Source organism: Cotesia glomerata, linkage group LG6, assembly GCF_020080835.1.
Source record: "Cotesia glomerata isolate CgM1 linkage group LG6, MPM_Cglom_v2.3, whole genome shotgun sequence".
NCBI lineage: Eukaryota > Metazoa > Arthropoda > Insecta > Hymenoptera > Braconidae > Cotesia > Cotesia glomerata.
The window spans coordinates 4,301,241-4,321,663 of NC_058163.1; the positions used below are offsets into that span (position 1 = coordinate 4,301,241).

Genomic DNA, 20,423 nt, shown 5'->3' on the forward strand with positions numbered 1-20,423 from the left:
TTTTTAAAAAATACTTCGCAGCATTAAAAGCTTTTGCTAATTTTCTCCCACGAAAATAAAGATATAAATCTCATTATTTTACTTAAAAATAATTACCTTATTTATGAGTTTAACACCTAAACAATAAAAAATCCATTTTTTACCTAGAATTAAAAAAAAACAACATAATTAATCAAACCTGCATAATCCCCGGCTTGACAGACGATAGAAGAGGACTCTGCCTAATTACGATACGTGAGACAATAATTAGCAAATAATTAAGCATGATTCTTAGATTCTTACCGAGAACGTAGCAATCTCCCACTCCATATAAGTACACTAATGCGCAAATCCGAAAAGTGGGGGCTAAGTGAACATTTCCAAGAATTTTACACCCCTGCATCTAATAAGCGCGCTCGCCGCAAGAGGCGCTGCCCAATCGAACGTCACCAGGACGGAAAACGATCTAGACCATGGACCAATCCGGTCTCTTCGGGCGTTTTCGGGTGTTTTCGGCCAGGTGTCTTCTATTCAAGCGTTGAAAAGAGCCCAGTCGGCGGAAACGGAAGTTAGAGACAGTGGACTGTCTCGGCTCTCTCTCTCGGTCAAGTTGCTGAGCTTGTTTTAGTTTCCAGAGCACTTGAGGCTCAGTCATACGCATACGCTGTCTTCAGCTTTTATCTATTGCTTTGAGTTATTATTTTTTATTTTTTCGGTTTTTAAATCTTACCAATGCCAAAATATTCTTTTTTGTTGTTTCGTTATTTTTTTTTAATATTTTAGCTATAATTCATCATGACTGACGATTCTAGTGTAAGAGTTGCTGTGAGGTGAGTTTTCGATTGTGAATTGTTATTATTATTATTTATTATTTTTTTTTTTAATTAATTAAGATTTATTATTTATTTTTAATAAAACAATTTTTATCTTTTTTTTTTTTTAATTAAAATTTTCAGACTAATTTTTTAATTTTGAAAATTAATCAATATTAAGCTGGAAAAATTTGAAAATTTTAAGCCGAATTTTTCAATAATAAAATTATATATATTTTTTTTTCTTAAAAAAATTTTTTGTAAAATTTAGAGCAAACAAAAAATATTCTTGAAGATTAATTTATAAAATTTCTGAGTGATAAAAATATTTTTTATTTTTTAATATTTAGTAAAATTAATTAACTATTGATTCATGTTTCTTTATTATTAAATAAATTTCTAAATACTTATTAATAGAATTTTAATTGGAATTAAATATTCATTTGTCGTAGATATTTTTTAGGGCTAATGAATATTTATTAATAAACCGTTGTTTGGGCCCTTGAATAAAAAGTGACTGTCGAAATTTTATTTTAATTTTTTGTTTATAATGCTTTGAGGTGAATAGATAATTAAAAAAATTTTTTAATTGATTTTTTATAGAAAAAATAAATAATAATAAAAAATTTAGTTTTGAAAGAAAAAATTTTTAAATTAAAAAATAATTAAAAAAAACTTTAATGTCAAATGGAATTAATTAATTAATGAATATTTTTTATTCAAAATAATAAAATTTTTTCTCTTAAATAAAGTTTAGAGTTTAATTTTTTTATTAGAGCACTTAATAAATTAATTTATTTACAATTAATAAATTTAATCTTATAGTGTGTTTAAAATTTTAAACATTAATCAGTGTCCAAAATGAGAAAAAAATAAATTAAAAAAAAAATTATCGGATATCTGGTACTTTTAAAATAATCATTTATGCAGAATAAATTATGATTGAAATTAGCGACCATCTGCTATTAGAAATAATTTTATCGCAATGATAATTTAGATAAAAAAATCTTGAGTGTAAGTTTTTAAAAATCCAGATGTTAAACCCCCTGGAAAAAATTATATTTTAATTTTAAATATAAATAATATGTTTATATTATTTGATTTTTGGGTCATTCAATATTTTTTTTAATATTTTAATTTTTCTATAAATTTTTTTATGGTATTTAAAAAATACATATATTAAAAAATCCAAAAAAAATATTTCGGAGTTCAAAATAAATTTTAATTATATTTATTAAAAAAAATTTGCATAAATTTAGCTTTAAAAAAATTTTTTTTAAATAAAAAAAAATTTTTTTACTGTATTAAAAAATCCAAAAAAATATTCTGTAGTTTAAAATAAATTTTAATTACAGTTAATAAAAAATATATTAAAAAAATTGCCTCTAATTTAACTAAAAAAATTTTTTTTATGGTAAAAATACATATATAAAAAAAATCGTAAAAATTTAGCCTTAAAAATTTTTTTTAAGTATAAAAATTGTTTTATGATATTCAAAAAATACATATATTAAAAAATCAAAAAAAAATATTTCGGAGTTCAAAATAAATTTTAATTATAGTTAATAAAAAAAATTGACATAAATTTAGCTCTAGAAATTTTTTTTTTTAATTGAAAAAATTTTTTTACAGTAATTAAAAAATTTTAAAAAATATTCTGTACATTAAAACAAATTTTAATTACAGTTAATAAAAAAATTGGTTTAAATTTATTGGTTTAAATATTAACAAAATACATTTATAAAAAATTCGTAAAAATTTAGCTGTAAAAAATTTTTCTTAAATAGAAAAATGTTTTTTATACCTACTGAAAAAATAAATAAATAAAAAAATTCATTAAAAACATTTCATATTTTAAAATAAATATTTATAGATATTAATTATAATTAAAAAAAAAAATTAGCAAGAATTTATTAATACAAAATATTTTTTTTATGAATATTTAATATATTTTAAATCTTCAAAATAAATTATTTCCCTAAAAGACCTATAAAATAACATTAACTTATAAATCTAAGATGAAATAAGTAGACCATGCTCTACTAGTAAGACTTTCACTCGCGTGGGTGCAACTGCGTGGTTTCGAAAATTCATAAACTCTACAAACATTACCATAAAATAGCTAACAATGGCTCTTTAATTAAAATAAATAAATAAATATTAATCAATAAATTAAATTGCAGGATAAGGCCTCAAGTAGCTCGCGAGGTGATTGACATGTGTCGAATATGCACACAAGTGCCGGCGGGGGAGCCCCAGGTATTCTTGGGGGCCGACAAAGCCTTCACGTACGACTACGTATTCGACACAGGTGTCGAGCAGAAGAACATATACGACAATTGCGTCGCTAAATTGGTGGAAGGCGCCTTGGACGGGTACAATGCCACTGTCCTGGCCTACGGACAAACCGGCTCCGGAAAAACTTACACCATGGGCACCGGGTTCGACATCGAGATTGGTGATCATGTTGTGGGAATCATTCCCCGGGCGATCAGACATCTTTTTGATGGCATCGCTGCTAAGCAGGCTAGGGCAAGGGAGCGTGGTCACATGCCTCCGGAGTTCAAGGTGAGAGTTTATATTAGTAGAAAAAAAATTGGTAATTATTTACAAGTGGGGTCAACCCCATTTTACCCTATGTTTGGCCATAAAATTTTTTTTTTTCTTTAATCAAATTGATTAATTTTTTTTAAATGTATTTTTCAAAAAAAGATGAAATAGAAAATTTTTATAAGTATTTAAAAAAAAATATATCAAAAACATCAAAAAAAAAGATAAAATAGAAATTTTTTTTTTTTAATCAAATTGATAAATTTTTTTTTGTATTTTTCAAAAAAAAAGATAATATAGAAATTTTTTTTTAATCAAATTGATCAATTTTTTTAAATGTATTTTTCAAAATAATGATAAAATAGAAACTTTTTTTTTTAATCAAATTGATTAATTTTTTTTTTATGTATTTTTCAAAAACAAATATGTCAAAAATATCAAAAAAAAATAAAATAGAAATATTTTTTTAATGTATTTTTCAACAAAAAAATATATCAAATAAAAGATAAAATAGAAATTTTTTTTTTAATTAAATTGATCAATTTTTTTAAGTATTTAAAAAAAATATATCAAAAAAAGATAAAATAGAAATTTCATCCAAAAACATGAAAGCCATTATTATTTCTAACTTTTAAAGGCAAAAAAGTTATCGAAATCTTTATTTTTTCCTTTCACGATATTTTTAATCATAAATGCGCGGTAAAAACAAGCAGAATAAAAAAAAATTTTTTTTAATGTTCATTTTTCACTTAGTCATCCATTATGGCCCAAAATAGGGTAGACCCACCTTGTAAATAATTACCAAACATTTTTGTCAGGTATTTAATTGGTTAAAATTACGAATTTTTTAATTGCAAAATATTTTTTGAAGGAAAAATTATTTTTGAATTTTTTGAAAGAATTTTACTAAAATAATAAAAATTTATTTCTTGATATTTAATTAAATGCTTATACAAAGAAAAGATTAATTATAATTAAAATCATTATTAAAAATTATTCTATTAAAAACTTATTATAAATTAAAAACTTGAAAATGTTTTTATTATCTTGGGACATACTGATAATTAATCCAATTTAATTATGTTCAAAGAGATAAAATATATATATTTTTTTTCGATTTAACAATATAATGAAAAAAATAAAAATTGTGTACATACATATAAAAAATTAATTACGTTAATTTTAAACATTACTAATTTATGTAAGAAAATTGATGATTAGATAGACAAAATTATGAATTTAAAAAAAATGGTAATTAGGAAAAAATACTACTCAATTTTTATAAAATTTATCAACTTTAAAAATCATTATTAATTTTTGTGTGAAGATTAATAATTAGATAAAAAATAATTAATTGTCTAAAAAAATCGGTAATTAAAAAAAAAATTCTTAAATTTTTGTAAGATTTATAAATCATAAAAATATTACCAATTTTCTTTTTTAATATTAATAATTAGTTGAAAAAAAACTTTACTTTTCAAAAATTTATAAGCTAAAAAAATTACTTATCACCTAAAAAAATCTTAAATTTCGTTCTATAACCAACCAAAAATTATGAAAGTCTTTAGCAAATTTTCAATAATTTAAAAATTTTTTGTAACAAATTATAGCAAAAAAAAAATTGACATTAGAAATTTTAAAAAATCAATAATGCAATTTTTAAACAATAATTTTTTGGAACAAATTTGTTTATTAAAAAAAAAATTGTTTAGACTGCTAACTTAAATATCATCAAAAAATTTCTTCCAGGTAACAGCCCAATTCCTCGAACTCTACAATGAAAACCTGAAAGACTTGCTCGAACCCGGCGGGCCAAGCGGAGGTGCCCGAATCCACGAGGACACCTCAGGAAACATCCACCTGACCGGTGTTGAACCTCGAGTAGTAACAAGCCCGGAGCAAGCCCTGGAATACCTTCGCCTAGGCGCCCTGGCGCGAACAACGGGTCCGACTCAAATGAACACGCAATCCTCAAGATCCCACGCAATTTTCACTTTGTTCATCAAGCAGCAGCGTTGCATCCGGGTGGAAGACCCTGACGCGGACGTAGACACAAGCGACCCAATGAACGAATTCGAGACTCTTACCGCCAAGTTCCACTTCGTAGATCTCGCAGGTTCCGAGCGATTAAAGCGTACCGGCGCCACCGGAGACCGCGCTAAGGAAGGAATCTCCATAAATTGCGGACTTCTGGCTTTAGGGAACGTAATTTCTGCATTGGGGGACAAAAGCAAGAAGAGTTTGCACGTGCCTTATCGAGATTCAAAGCTGACTCGTCTCCTGCAAGATTCTCTCGGCGGGAATTCTCAAACTTGCATGATAGCTTGCATTTCTCCCAGCGACAGGGATTTTATGGAGACTCTGAGCACGCTGAAGTACGCGAACCGCGCAAGGAACATCAAGAACAAGGTGACGATCAACCAGGACAAGAGTTCGAGGACAATCGCGTCCCTGCGCCGGGAAATTCAGCAGCTTCAGCTGGAACTTCTGGAATTCAGGCAAGGAAAGCGCGTCGCTGGAGAAGATGGTGTTAATGACGCCTGGCATGAGACCCAGATGCTCAACAGCGAGATGCAGAGTCTCCGGACTCGGGTCAAAGCTTTGTCCGAGACTGTAGAAGCTTTAACAGCGAAAAACGCGCTATTGCTTGCGGAAAAAGCCGCGGGCCAATGGGTCTCTTCGGGAAATGAAGACGCATCCCAATTGGTCTTGGGTTATGTCCAAGAAATTGAAGAGTTGAGGGCCAGGTTGCTTGAAGCGGAAGCTATGTACCAGCAGCTGAAGAAAAGACAGCAAGTGGCGCCACATGCGGAGTATGGGTTTGAAGCGCCGTCCATTTTGGACACCGCGAAGAAAGCGCTGCAGCAGGATATTAATAAACTGGACGCTTTGAAGGAACAGACGGCCAGTAAGGAGGATGAAGAGGATCCTGATGGGGACAATACGGAAAATGGGCAAGAGTCTTTGAGTGAAGATGAGTCTGATGAGGAAGATAGGAAGGAGGAGGATGAAGAAATGGCTATGGGAAGGGAGTTAGAGGCGCTTACTTCGGATATTGATGTGAAGCAGAGGTTGATTCAGGAGCTGGAGATGTCTCATAAGAGGCTCATTTCTATGAAGCAGCACTATGAAGATAAGCTGGCGCAGCTGCAAGCTAGGATTAAGGACACTCAGGAGGAGAGGGATAAGGTCTTGAACTCGCTTCAGCAGCAGGCTTCGCCGCCGACTGAGAAGGTTAAGGTAGGGTTCTTGAGGTGTTTTTTAAAATGGGAATTTTAATGGTGGAATAATTTTTTAATGTAATATTTACTGTTATTTTTCAGTTTTGATTTTTGAGATAGAGAACTTGTGATTTAAGTTTTTTTTTTTTGAAACTTAAATCAAAATTATTGAGAGAATTGAATGGAGAATTTTTTTTTGGTAGTTTTTTAATTAAAAATTTCTTTTTTCTTATATATTCAAATTGATGGTTGATTGAAGTTAGCTTAGTATCAAATAACTCGAAAACATGCACTCTTGTTCTTTACGGGTTCTGGATTAGAGCGCGCAATTTGAATTCCTAGTAGAATCTAAATTCAAACACTAGTGACGTCATTTAATTAAGTAACGCCATCGCGCGGCGAAATTTAAAAATATTTATGTTAGCGTTGTCAGTTTGAAAAAAAATTTTATTAATTTCAAAATAACTATAAAATAAATTATAATCACTTGTATGCTCTAGATAATAGTTATTTTTTAGGTTAGATATTCACTTAGTTATTCTAGTAGATGGCGTTGTGTATACTGAGTATACAGAAAATACAAGTATATTACGTGATTTTCATTGGCTCTCAGTCCTAAAAGATATAATGACTTACAAACAATCATAAGTCGCTTTTTTTACACGGAAAAATGATCTAGTTTTTATGAGTAATTTATAAAAAAATCCAATTTTTTATCAGAAAAAATATTTTAAGATAAAGTAAGAGCCCTAATAGCTGTTCAGGAACCAGTACCTGCTCACTTCATGTATTTGTATATCTGCATTTGTAAATATAGATGTACAAATACATGGAGTGAGAAAGTACTGGGGCTTTTACTTTACTCCAAATTAATTTTTTTATTATTTAAACATAAATTTTTAGTGATATTAAATTAATGCAAGTTTTCTATTAAAGTAATCCCTACACTGATAAAAAAATTAACTTGACTCAAAAGCTAAAATCTTGAACCAAGAATACCATTTTGAAGAAAATGATTTTCTTGAGTCGAGAAAACAAATTTTTGAGATAAAAAAAATGTACTTAAATCAAGAATAATTTCTTGATTCAAGAATTTATCCTCTTGACTCAAGAAAATCATTATCTTCAAAATAGTATTCTTGGTTCAAGATTTTGGCTTTTGAATCAAGTTAATTTTTTTAATAGTGTAGTGTTGAGATTTTCGCCAAAAATTTATAATAACAATTCATAATGCAAGGTTTAAATTTTTGATATTGCAGCGAAAATATTGATCCTATAAAAAATTTTTTAAACAAAAGTTGTTTTAAATTTAATTTTAGAAAAGAATGTTTCCTATAATTTTTCGTGAAAACCAATATTTTCGCTGTAATTAAAAAAAAAAAAATGATTCATAATTATAGAAAAATTTGATCCTTTTATTATGAATCTTAATTTTGGAATTACAGAGAAAATATTTGTTTAAAAAAAAAATCATAAGAAAGATTTTTTTTATAAAATTAAATTTGAACAACTTTTGTTTCAAAAATTTTTATAGGACCAATATTTTCGCCGTAGTATAAAAAATTTTGGCTCTAGTAATCTTATAATATTTTTTTCTCCAGAAACTGAGAGACGAATACGAAAAGAAGCTAACATCGCTGCAGAAAGAAATGAGAATCTTGCAATCAGCAAAGAAAGAGCACGCGCGTTTGTTAAAAAATCAGACACAGAGTCAGATGCGACTGAAGAGCCTGCACAAAGAATTACAGGACATGAAGCACGCGAAGGTAGAACTTTTACGAAAAATGCGATTGGAGAGTCAGCGACACAAAGACAGCGAGCTGCGTCGGAACCGTGAGATCGCCCAGCTCAGAAAAGAAAGCCGTAAGAATGCGAACATGATCCGAACCCTTGAAGCCGACAAGCGGATGAAGGAAGTCGTCCTCCGGCGGAAGCAGGAAGAAGTCACAGCACTCAGAAAGCGCGACAGGGGACTCAGCGAGAAGGTCGCAGGGCGAACTCCCACGAAGCTTGGATCAAAAAGTCTCAAGTCCAGGTGGCAGACCCTCGAGAGGACCATCACCAAGCACACGCTAGTGAAGCAAGCCGCTGCGGAGACAGAGCGCGAGATGGAGAGACTGTTAGCAGAGAGGGAGCAGTTGGGTCATGACCTGGAACAGTTGGAGAAGAACAGAGCCGTCTTCGCGGCTGCTAATGAAGACACGAGCTACTTTGATGATGATATTGATAATGTTAAGAGCAAGATCTCCTACGTTCAGGACAGCATTGCCGAGTGCCAGAGGGACATGGTCGAAGTTGGAGATTGTGATATTGAAGGAGAACCTGGTGTTGAAGCGCTCGTCTCTTCGATTAAGAGCGTTGAAGAAGCGCAGTATCTGATGCAGAAGATGCTAGGGTTCATTGTGGATCAGAGCTGCACTGCTGCTCAGAAACAGCTCGAGTTCAGGGACATGGAGAGCAGGTTGAATCAGGTCACGCAGCAGAGTGATGTTCAGCATCAGTTGCTTGAACATGTTATGCGCGATAGAGAGCTGTTCGCTTTTAATAACGAGGGAAATTACAGCCCTTCCATATCGAGGTCTTCGTCATCAGATATGTGAGTTTTTTAATAGTTTTTTTTTTTTTATTGATAGATAGATAGATAGATATATATTTATTTGTCCTTACAGCCGAAGCTCCCTCAAGGCCATCAATAAGCAATACATTTTTTATATATATATATTAGAGTGGTCCAAAAAAAACATTTTTATTTTTTTTTTCAAGTGCTGCTGTCTCAAAAACTTTTCTTAGGTATGAAAAAAATTCTCTCCAAAGCGCAGCTTGATATCTCAATTCCTAATGAAGCTCAATGAATTGTTATTTTCCCATTTAAATAACACGTAAAAAAATTTTATTTACGTTTTCATCCGGTAAAACTACGAAAAAAATTTTTTTTTGTATTTTTCGTCAATTATCCTTCTAGGAAATTTAATTCTCTAGAAAAAAGTACTGAAGTAGTTTTTTCGTAATCTTAACGAGTAAAAAGTTATTAAGCTTTAAATACTCGCAATAAAAGAAAATTCAATCAGATATGATTTTAGAATCCATGTTGTATCACATTTTCTGTTTCAAAGTATTTGATTATGTAATTTATATTTTTTTCTTAAAAACATGGTATACAGTCTGATATCGGTAATTCAGTCTGGACCAGTGACAACAAATGATAATTTAATATATCGGTTTGTTTATTTGAACCACATGTAAAATGCACTGAAGCAGATTACCAGACTTTGTAAATACTCTAACCACTGCTTAAAAAATTTTAACTAGATAATTTACTTTTAGCACTCTCTTGCGGCCTACATGAAGATATATAGTAAATTAAATTTTTTGTTGACAATCAGTTTTTTACCCTAACCTAGCTGCATTTTAATAATTATGTCTTATAAGTCATATAAACTAAAATAAGAAAAAACCAAAAAATTAAATCAGTCTTAAAGATTATATTGGTTGTAAGTTTATTAGCAATTTCTTTATAGTTAAGCTTGTCTATTTAAATATGTGATGACTCCTGAGATTAGGCAGTTTTACGCACGAACTCTACCTGTTTATTTATCATTTTTTTTTTTAATGATTGAATTCAAAAATAAAAGAATCAATTCACGAAGACTTCTATTTACGTACTCCTGCAAAGTTCCATGATTTTTCATTCGGTCAAAAAATGTCCCAGCATCATGTTCAAAATTTAAATATTCACCTGTCCTACCTGTCCTACATGTTCTTAAATAAAAAAATTTACTTCAGTATACATCCGGAAGTACTAGCTTGCCCTCGATTCAGATTCCGTAATGAAATTCAAGTTCAATTTTGAAAAATCACTGCTCATAGGAAAAAATATCTAAATTGTAATGAGAGAAATTATTCATAATTCACAGTTAATACTTCATCTAAAGACACGTGTTAATTATATTAGAAACAGTCTAATTTGATAAATTTTGAAATCATTACATACAGTTACCAAAAAATTTTTCGAAAAGTTGCTTTGAAACTATCTTCGTTTAAATTTTCTTTTGTGCGAGTATTTAAAGCTCAACAACTTTTTACTCGTTAAGATTACGAAGAAACTACCTCAGTACTTTTTTGTAGAAAATTAAATTTCCTACAAGAATAATTGACGAAAAATACAAAAAAAAATGTATTTCATAGTTTTACCGAATGAAAACGTAAATAAAATTTTTTTACGTATTATTTAAATGGGAAAATAAAAATTCATTGAGCTTCATGAAGAATTGAGATATCAAGCTGCGCTTTGGAGAGAATTTTTTTTTATACCTTAGAGAAGCTTTTAAGATGATAGGCAAAAATCTATTTTTTTTTGGACCACTCTAGTATGTAATCTATTATTTTAACGTATTTTCATAGGTTGCAGTAGATAATTGCTATTTTTACTTAGAAAAATGGTTTAAATGACTTATAGTGTAGGTTTCTCAAATTTTTATGGAGGGACAAACAAGATAACTTTTTAAATAATAAATTTTTCAACTCAATTTATTTTTTAATCTCTTTATCTGCTTAATAGGAAGTTCCGGATTAAAAATTGTAGCTTAATAGTGTTTTGTTTATTTATAATGAATTATTGTTTAACTGGCAGTTGGAGTAATTTTCTGTCTTTTGAGCAACCATATAGAAAAATTTATTTGTAAATAGAGCTTTAAGACTGCTGATACTATTCCCAATTATGTTCTTTGGGTGACCAAAAGTAATACAGTCTTTAATTAGTCCTTTTTTATGATTCACATCGGAGCGAAAGAGGGCGTTCAATTTGTAAGAAAACAATTACTATCTGCGGGAAAATTTAAACTTTAAAATAGAATTTTAAATAAAATTTCTTGTAATTTATTTTTAATTAACTCATTAAAATTATTTTTTAAATTTATTCTGTAGTCCAGTGGACAATAATTTTCTTTTGATATAAAATTATTTTTTGGAAAATAATCAAAGTTCTACATAAAAATTAAATAATTTTTAGCAGTGAAACCTACCGAGAAACCGAGGGCAAGCGCGTAAAGGCTCGCCAACGCAAGCTCCAGCGGAACGACCTTCTTTTCGGTACCACCGACTCCAAAGATCATCAGAACCAGAACCAGAACCAGAACCAGAACCAGAACCAGAACCAGAACCAGAACCAAAACCAAAACCACAACCACCCGCTGACGCGCGTCCCCAGCGCGCCTGGAAGCCTAAAGTACGTTAAAAATTAATTAACCCTTGTAAAAACGAACTTTGAACTCACCCGTGGTCTCCTCGGTCCTCACAATAAATGTTAAATATCGAAAACAGGGGGTTGGTATTAACGCGAGGACAGCATGGCGGATCTCCAACACTCGCTAGGCGGGATAGCACCTCTCCGCGGCCATTGCGTCGGCCGCACCATGGACTGGGCGGTTCCATGTGAGTCGTCTTGTTCCGTGCATTAATTAATATGTTATTATTTATTTGTTAATTGTTACACCTTTTAAGTACATTACTTAAGCATGTCGAGCACGCTAAACCTTGTCTATAATTTTATTCACTAGACGCTGAATCAAAACTACCCTCTAGGCATGTAATTGTATAAATTTTTCTATATTATTACTGTTATTTATAATTTATATTTGTATATTTTATATTTGTTCAATAAATTACAATAATTAAAGTGATTTATTTTATTAAATGTTAGATTAATAAATAATTTTTACTAACACTTAACCTAAAATCTAACAAATTAGGGAACAGGTGGCGCAAATGGAGATTTCTTCGCCACCTGGATCGCCTACCATCTATAGGCGATTCAATAGTCGTGAAGAAAATGTCTTCTCGAGGCTAACTGCCGCTAGACAACCACTGATGACAGATCCGCAACCAAGCAAGGGTATTATATCACCGTACCCTGGGAAAGTTCAACCACGAGCGATGTTACAGTGCAGCCACGTAGCGGAAGGTCACGGTAAAGCTGTTCTGGCTATTGACGTTACACCTAATCTATTATTCAGCGGCTCGAAAGGTATTTATAAAGCGGTTTATTATTCAAGTTCAGGGAATTTATTAACTACTTTTTAACTTTTTAATTGCTAAATTTTTTTTTATTTCTATATATCCAATTTATACAATCGGGTTGAGGTTAAAAGTTCAAAAAAATTTTTTATTGCGTAATTTTAAAATTTGTGGTTGTATTAATTTTATAAAATTTTCAGGATTTCTTTTTAAATTTCAATTTTTTTCAGAATACAATTTAAATCTAGACAGATCTAATTATATTTGGTCAGATCTGATTAAATGTGATTTTATGAAGCTTAGGCAACACTAAATATGATCAGATCTGATCAAATTTAACCAAAAAACTTCAGATCTGGTCAGATTTGGCCATACAATGTTAGATCTGATCAAAAAAACTATATTTGGAGTGAATGCATAAAAAATGATCAGATCTGAACAGATTTGGCTAAATAACAGAAGATCTGATTGGATATAACATTATTTGTAGTTGATTCATCATTAAAGTAAATCAGATCTGATTGTACCTAACTACAGAATACTAGATCTGATCAGATCTAACTATTAAACGTAAGATTTGATCAAATTTGACCATAAAACGTCAGATCTGATCAAATTTGACCATTAAACACCAAATCTGACAAGATATAAACATATTTGTTTTAAATATATCATTAAATATGATCAAATCTACTTGTTTGGCCATTTAACGTCAGATTTGGTCATTTTTTATCACAAAATATCAGATCTGATCGAATATGTCATTTTTATGTCTATAAATATTGAATATTGAATATGTCAATATTTACACTGATTATATTGTTAAAAACGATAAGAATTAATCATTTCAACGCAATTAACGTCAGATCTGATCAAAATTAACTGAATAACGTCAGATTTGATAAGATTTGGCTACTCAATATCAGATCTGATGAAATATAATATTATCTGAAGTAATCGCATTATTAAAAAAGATCAGATCTGATCATTTCTGGTCAAAAACAACTACAGAATACTAGATTTAATCAGATCTAACTATTAAACGTAAGATCTGATCAAATTTTACCATAAAATGTCAGATCTGAAAAGATATAAGCATATCTGCCCTAAATATACAATTAAATATGATCAGACCTAATTGTCTGATTATTTAACGTTAGATTTTATCATTTTCGGTCACAATATCTCAGATCTGATTCAACATGACAATATTTACTCTGAATATATAGTCAAAAACGATCAGATTTGATTATATCAAGGCAGTTAATGTCAAATCTGATTAAAATTGACCAAATAACATCAGATTTGATAAGATTTGGATAATCAATATGAAATCTAATGAAATATTATAATATCTGAAGTAATTGAATTATAAAAAAAGATCAGATCTGATCATTTCTGGTCAAATAACGTCAATCTGATTGAATTTAACATTATTTGTACTCAATACATTATTTAAGTACATCAGATTTGGCTACATCTAACTACAGAATGCTAAATTTGATCAGATCTGACTATTGAACGTAAGATGTGATCAAATTTGACCATATAACATCAGATCTGACAAAATATAAGCATATCTGTCCTAAATATACCATTAAATATTATTAGATCTAATTGTTTGATCATTTAACGTCAGATTTGGCCACAAGATCTTAGATCTGATCGGATATGACAATACTTACACTCAATATGTTGTCAAAAACCATCATATTTAATCATTAATCATATTAACGCAATTCACGTCAGATCTGATCAGATTTTACCAAATAACGTCAGATTTGATAAGATTTAGCTACTAAATATCAGATCTGATGAAATATGATAATCTCTAAAGTAATCGTATTATTAAAAAGGATCAGATCCGATCATTTTTGGTCAAATCATGTCAGATCTGATCATTTTTTATCATATGATCTCTGATCTGAACAAACATAAATATATCTGTTTTAAATTTATAATTAAATATGATCAGGTCTGATTACATTTAATGTAATTTTTTTTTAACAAAAAATGTTAACTCACTATTATATTTTATTTTCAGATCGAACGGTCAAAGTATGGGACCTTGGAACGGGTTTGGAGAACATGACGTTGTCAGGTCACCCAAACAATGTAGTAGCTGTGAAATATTCACGGCTCAATAACTTACTATTCAGTGTCTCAGCGGCTTACGTCAAAGTCTGGGATTTGAGAGCTGCAAATTCGTGTGTAAAAACTCTGTTTTCTTCGGGACAGTCCCAAAATGGGTCACTGTCCCACGCAACCCCTTCAAGAACGCTGCAACTGCCAGTAGGAGAGAATGCAATCAACGATTTGGCACTTAGTCTCGATGAACATGAGCTGTATACTACTTCAAGCGACAAAGTAAAGACCTGGGACCTTCGGAAGTTGACCAACACTGGCAGATTTAATACGCCTCATAATGCTGCAGTAATGTGTCTCGCGGTGGCTAATGACGGCAGGATTATCACTGGTAGTAAAGATCATCTGATTTCGCTGATTGATAAGAACACTTCAATACAAGCAGTTAGTCTTGCTCCGCCACATTATGACGGAGTTGAGTGTCTTGCTCCTAGTGGATCAATACTTTTCTCAGGTAAGCATAATCTTTTTTTATCATATAGGATCATATATGATCATAGGTGACTTTCACATAAGTCATATATAATCGTTAAAAACAATAGAATTATCACATACGATTATATATGATCATATATTACCATCACATACAATTAAATACGATCATAAATAACATAAGTAAAACCATATAAGATCATATAATTATAAATCACATTTACATACAATCATAAATGATCCTAGATTACATATGTTCATATGAACATCAAATACGGTCATATGTGATCAAATCTGTTTCTGTATGGCCATAAAATATGATTATATGTGATTCTAGACCATATATTGTCGTATGTGACCATATGGATCATATTAGACCATATAGGTCATATATGATCATATAGATCATATATGACCATATAAATCATATAGATCATATATGATCATATAGATCATATAAATCATATAGATCATATAGATCATATATGATCATATAGATCATATATAATCATATAGATTAGGGTGGGCCAAAAAAAACTTAATTTTTTTTTCTTTAGCTACCGCGAAAATATCGTCCAAGATGACGAAAAAAAAATTCTGGTAGAGTTTGAGCTCTTAATATCAATATCTATAGGTGTCACATGGTGATTTTTGATTTCTTATTTAAATAACACGGGAATTTTTTTTGTTTTTTTTTTGGAATTTTGATGTATCTCAACGAGTTATGTGTGGTAAAAATAAATAGATATTTTTGTAGGAAATTGAACGGCCTACAAAAAAGGTCTGATATAATTTTTCGCTAAGTCAACTCGGTTAAAAGTTATTCGCAGTTAAAATTCAATTTAAAATAATATACGATGACTTTCACAATTTTTTATACTTTTTAACAATAAAACGGCTTAAAATCATAAAACAACATAGTTTTCGTGATTTTTCTCATTTTTACTTACCAAAATTATTGAGAAAAACTTATGTCATATAGCACACAATTCACATAAAAGCGTTGAAAACTGATTTCAATGTAGTCGGAAGTATTGTAAAGATTTTTGATGCGATTATATCTATTATTTATTAATTTGCTGTTACACGGAGAAAATAAAACAGCAATGATTACTATTCCGTACAAACATTAGAAAAATGCTCATAGTCAGTAGTGAGTGCTGTACGAAACACGACTGCTTAGTGCCAGAACACGACTCAGTAGTGTGCAGACAATAATCAGTATTTTTAATGTAGCGCTCTCTACTGTCCCAAACATTTTAACCTCATTTTCTTCCAAAACAGTACTGAGTACTGCACAAAATAGTAATCAGTGTTGTTTTTTTTTCTCCGTGTACCCGCTTGCTTCGCTGAGCGCTTTGTAGAATTGCATTTTTAGATCTAGACTTGAAATTTAATTGGAGTATTATTTTGATTTGCACAGATTCCAAATGGAGCATTGAAAGTTTAAGTTGAAGTCATTGCAAGTCTCATAAGTGAAGTTGAAATCTAACTAGCTGCAAATGCGAAGAATTTTTCTGTTATTCAAAATTTTTTTAGTGACATCAATTTTTTATATAAAATAAATTTAACATGTTTTTTACAAATTCTATTTAAATAATTAGCCAAATTTATTTTTTATATATCAAATGTTTGGAAAATTCATTCATTTTCATCTGTTACAAACCCGCGATCTCGCAATAAGAAAAATTTATCGGTTATGTGATCAGCAAAAATAACATGTTATTTCCATGCATGTATGTAAAATTCTTAGTCCGTTGACTGAATAACTATTATTAATATTAAGTTTTAAAAACCTTATAATGACTTTTCCCCTGCTGCCAGAGAGACGATTTTTGTAAGGAAATTTTTAGAAAATTTCATTGAAACCCAATAGACTTATCCTAAATTTCATGTCTCAAAAAGTCTTAGTTTATAAACAACAACATTTTTGCTATTCTACACATTTCTCTGAAACAGTCAGCATATGAAGTCAATTATCGCGGAATTTGTTTTTAGCTAATATCTAATTATTAAGGGGTTATACGCAGTTGCAAAGCTAAAAAAACAACATTTTTTGATGAATTTTTTCTAGACACAGTTTTTAATTATCAATTACAAGTGATGGTTATTTAAATAGAGCCTACTTTCAAGAATACAATAGCGCGTCAATCATGTAAAAATATAAATGTGCACCGCTCCTGTAGAAGATGTTCTGAACGACCTCTAAAAAAAAGGCGCTTGGCGGTGATCTCCATTTCGGTGGTTTGGATTATCTGAAATCAAAAAATATGGTGAATTCTTTTACAGGATAGATTAATGCAGGTATTGGACGAAGGAATAAGAAAAATTTTGATTTTTGACAAATGGCGTCTATTTGTAAAAAATTTTTCGTTTTTGTTGAAAAACAATTTTCCAAATTGTTAAAAAAAAAATAGTAATAATTTTTTTGAATCTTATTCCTTCGTCCAATACCTGCATTAATCTATCCTGTAAAAGAATTCACCATATTTTTTGATTTCAGATAATCCAAACCACCGAAATGGAGATCACCGCCAAGCGCCTTTTTTTTAGAGGTCGTTCAGAACATCTTCTACAGGAGCGGTGCACATTTATATTTTTACATGATTGACGCGCTATTGTATTCTTGAAAGTAGGCTCTATTTAAATGACCATCACTTGTAATTGATAATTAAAAACTGTGTCTAGAAAAAATTCATCAAAAAATGTTGTTTTTTTAGCTTTGCAACTGCGTATAACTTCTTAAGAAAAAAAAAATTCAAATCGGTTGACCCTGGAGGCCATTTCTGGAATTTTCTGTTTCTCTTGAGATTCTATCAAATTTTATTTCTGTACACAGAAAAGGAAGTAGAATTTATTGAAATCCGTATTGAGATGATCTCTACATGACCAATAAAAGACTACTACCAAATTAAGTCTGTAGGAACTATAGCTAGTAAATTTAAAATTTTCATTGTTAACACCCACCCCCGCAATCCATATTGGGAGTAGGTTATCATATAACATAAATTTTTTTCAATAAATTTGGGAAGTAAAAACGAGAAAAATCACAAAAAATATGTTGTTTTATGATTTTAAGCCGTTTTATTGTTAAAAAGTATAAAAAATTATGAAAGTCATCGTATATTATTTTAAGTTGAATTTTAACTGCGAATAACTTTTAACCGAGTTGACTTAGCGAAAAATTATATCAGACCTTTTTTGTAGGCCGTTCAATTTCCTACAAAAATATCTATTTATTTTTACCACACAATAACTCGTTAAGATAAATCAAAATTCCAAAAAAAAAAAAAAAAAATTCCCGTGTTATTTAAATGGGAAATCAAAAATCACCATGTGACACCTCTAGATATTGATATTAAGAGCTCAAACTCTACCAGAATTTTTTTTTCGTCATCTTGGACGATATTTTCGCGGTAGCTAAAGAAAAAAAAATTTAAAAGTTTTTTTTGGCCCACCTTAATATAGATCATATATGGTCATATGGATCATATATGGTCATATGGATCATATATGGTTATATGGATCATATATAGTCTTATGGATCATAATGGTCACATGAACCATATGTGACCGTATAGATCATATGTGATCATATGGTTCATATATGACCATATGGGTCACATGTGTCCGAGACTCATTTATGGGTTATATGTGACCCATATGGATCATTTATGGTCATATGGATTATATGTGACCATATGGATCATATATGGTTATATGGATCATTTAGATTATATGTGACCATATAGAACATATGTGACCATATAGATCATATGTGACTATATGGGACATATGTGACCATATAGATCATATACGACCGTGACTCATGTATGGGTCATATGTGACTAAATATGACCATATTTGTGAATCACATATGGTCAATTTGATCATCACATATGATCAGATATGGATTATCTTCTCAAAATAAAATTTCTTTTAAAACTTGACTCATTAAATATCTTCTTGAAAAATTTTTTTTTTATTTTAGGCTCTAGGGATATGTGTATAAAGCGTTGGGACTTGAGCAAAATGGAACTAGTGCAATCTATAAATAACGCCCATAAAGACTGGATCCTGGGTCTCTGTACAATAAACGCCGGTTCTGTAATGATTTCCGGCTGTCGAGGAGGAATTCTTCGGTTCTGGTCAGTATCCCGAGAATCAACGGGTGAATGCAATCTTCTTGGAGAAGTTCGGGCCCACGAATCAGCGATAAACGCGGTGGTGACCAATCAACAGCATATTTTCACCGCCAGCAAGTGAGTACTAGTTTATAGGATTGATTAATTAGACATCATCAATTTATGATCGACAATTTCTATTAGAATAGAGCTTAAAGCTATAAGATACTTTATTGATTGCAGCTCGGGAGAAATTAAGCTCTGGCGAGTCCCAGATCCTTTTCCCTTGATGTCAATGTCCACAATGTCCATCTAGCTCTTGCTGATTTGCCTGACTAATTATTTTGCTTTTTTATCATTGTTATATTCATAATCATTATCATTATCATAAGCTTATTTATTTAATTATTTGCACTCATCAATTCATTATTATTCATGCATCACTTTTTTTTCCTTTTGCATGGGATTTATTATTCCGCTGATGATCAACAACACTCGCCGATCAGTGATGGAACTATAAGACTCTGGAGCTATTTCAATAAACGTGACCAGCCACGTACCTTTCAGCGAAGCAACTCCTTAAAATGCTAACAGTTACCACCAATGGAAACTGTAACTGTCGACAGAATTAGTAATCAAGATAATAATGAGTATTTGATTTAATTACTGGCCTATATTGGGGTTAGTTCATTGCATTTATCCGTTCTGTAACGACTCGAGGATTTTTATTCTTTTATATTTATTTTATTTCTTATTTATATATATGATGTTCCTGGAACGGATCATGTTCCTGAAACGGATCATGTTCCTGGAACTAAACATTTTCTTAGAACTGATTATGTCCCTAGAACAGACCATGTTCCTAGAACTGATCATGTTCTAGGAACTGATCTTGTTCCTAATACTGAATATGTTCCTAGAACTGACCATGTTCTTGGAACTGATAATGTTCGTGGAACTGATCATGTTATTGGGACTGATCATGTTATGAACAATGATAAATGGTCATATTCCTGATCATGTTCTCAGCACTGACCATATTCCTGGCACTAATTATGTTCCCAGCACTAATCATGTTCCGAACCATGATCATGTTCCTAGCACTGATGTGGTTCTAAGCATAAATACTGTTCCAATGATCATGTTCC

General features: G+C 30.5%; 1 protein-coding gene across 6 annotated transcripts; it reads left to right on the forward strand.

The window, feature by feature from the left end:
* Positions 1 to 177: 177 nt before the first annotated feature.
* LOC123267600 (kinesin-like protein KIF21A) lies at positions 178 to 20,174 on the forward strand. Of its 6 annotated transcripts, XM_044732314.1 has the most exons (11): positions 178 to 809; positions 2,975 to 3,359; positions 5,091 to 6,581; positions 8,164 to 9,158; positions 11,571 to 11,682; positions 11,731 to 11,786; positions 11,882 to 11,992; positions 12,310 to 12,584; positions 14,619 to 15,173; positions 19,143 to 19,413; positions 19,782 to 20,174. In XM_044732314.1, the coding sequence occupies exons 1-11, from the start codon at positions 775 to 777 to the stop codon at positions 19,864 to 19,866; spliced, it is 4,371 nt and encodes a 1,456-aa protein (XP_044588249.1). In that variant the 5' UTR covers positions 178 to 774; the 3' UTR covers positions 19,867 to 20,174. The 6 variants fall into 6 exon arrangements, with proteins under 6 accessions (XP_044588249.1, XP_044588247.1, XP_044588248.1 ...); XM_044732312.1 differs by having other exon boundaries at positions 11,574 to 11,786; XM_044732313.1 differs by having other exon boundaries at positions 180 to 809; positions 11,571 to 11,786; positions 19,519 to 20,174.
* The last annotated feature ends 249 nt before the right edge of the window (positions 20,175 to 20,423 follow it).

What these genes read in the sequence shown, in the direction of transcription:
- LOC123267600 (XM_044732311.1), top strand. Translation starts at nt 775, where the DNA reads ATGACTGACGATTCTAGTGTAAGAGTTGCTGTGAG. An exon ending in AGCGCGCCTGGAAGCCTAAA is followed by an intron (nt 11,787 to 11,881) that starts GTACGTTAAAAA and finishes TATCGAAAACAG; the next exon opens with GGGGTTGGTATTAACGCGAG. An exon ending in CATATTTTCACCGCCAGCAA is followed by an intron (nt 19,414 to 19,781) that starts GTGAGTACTAGT and finishes CTCGCCGATCAG; the next exon opens with TGATGGAACTATAAGACTCT.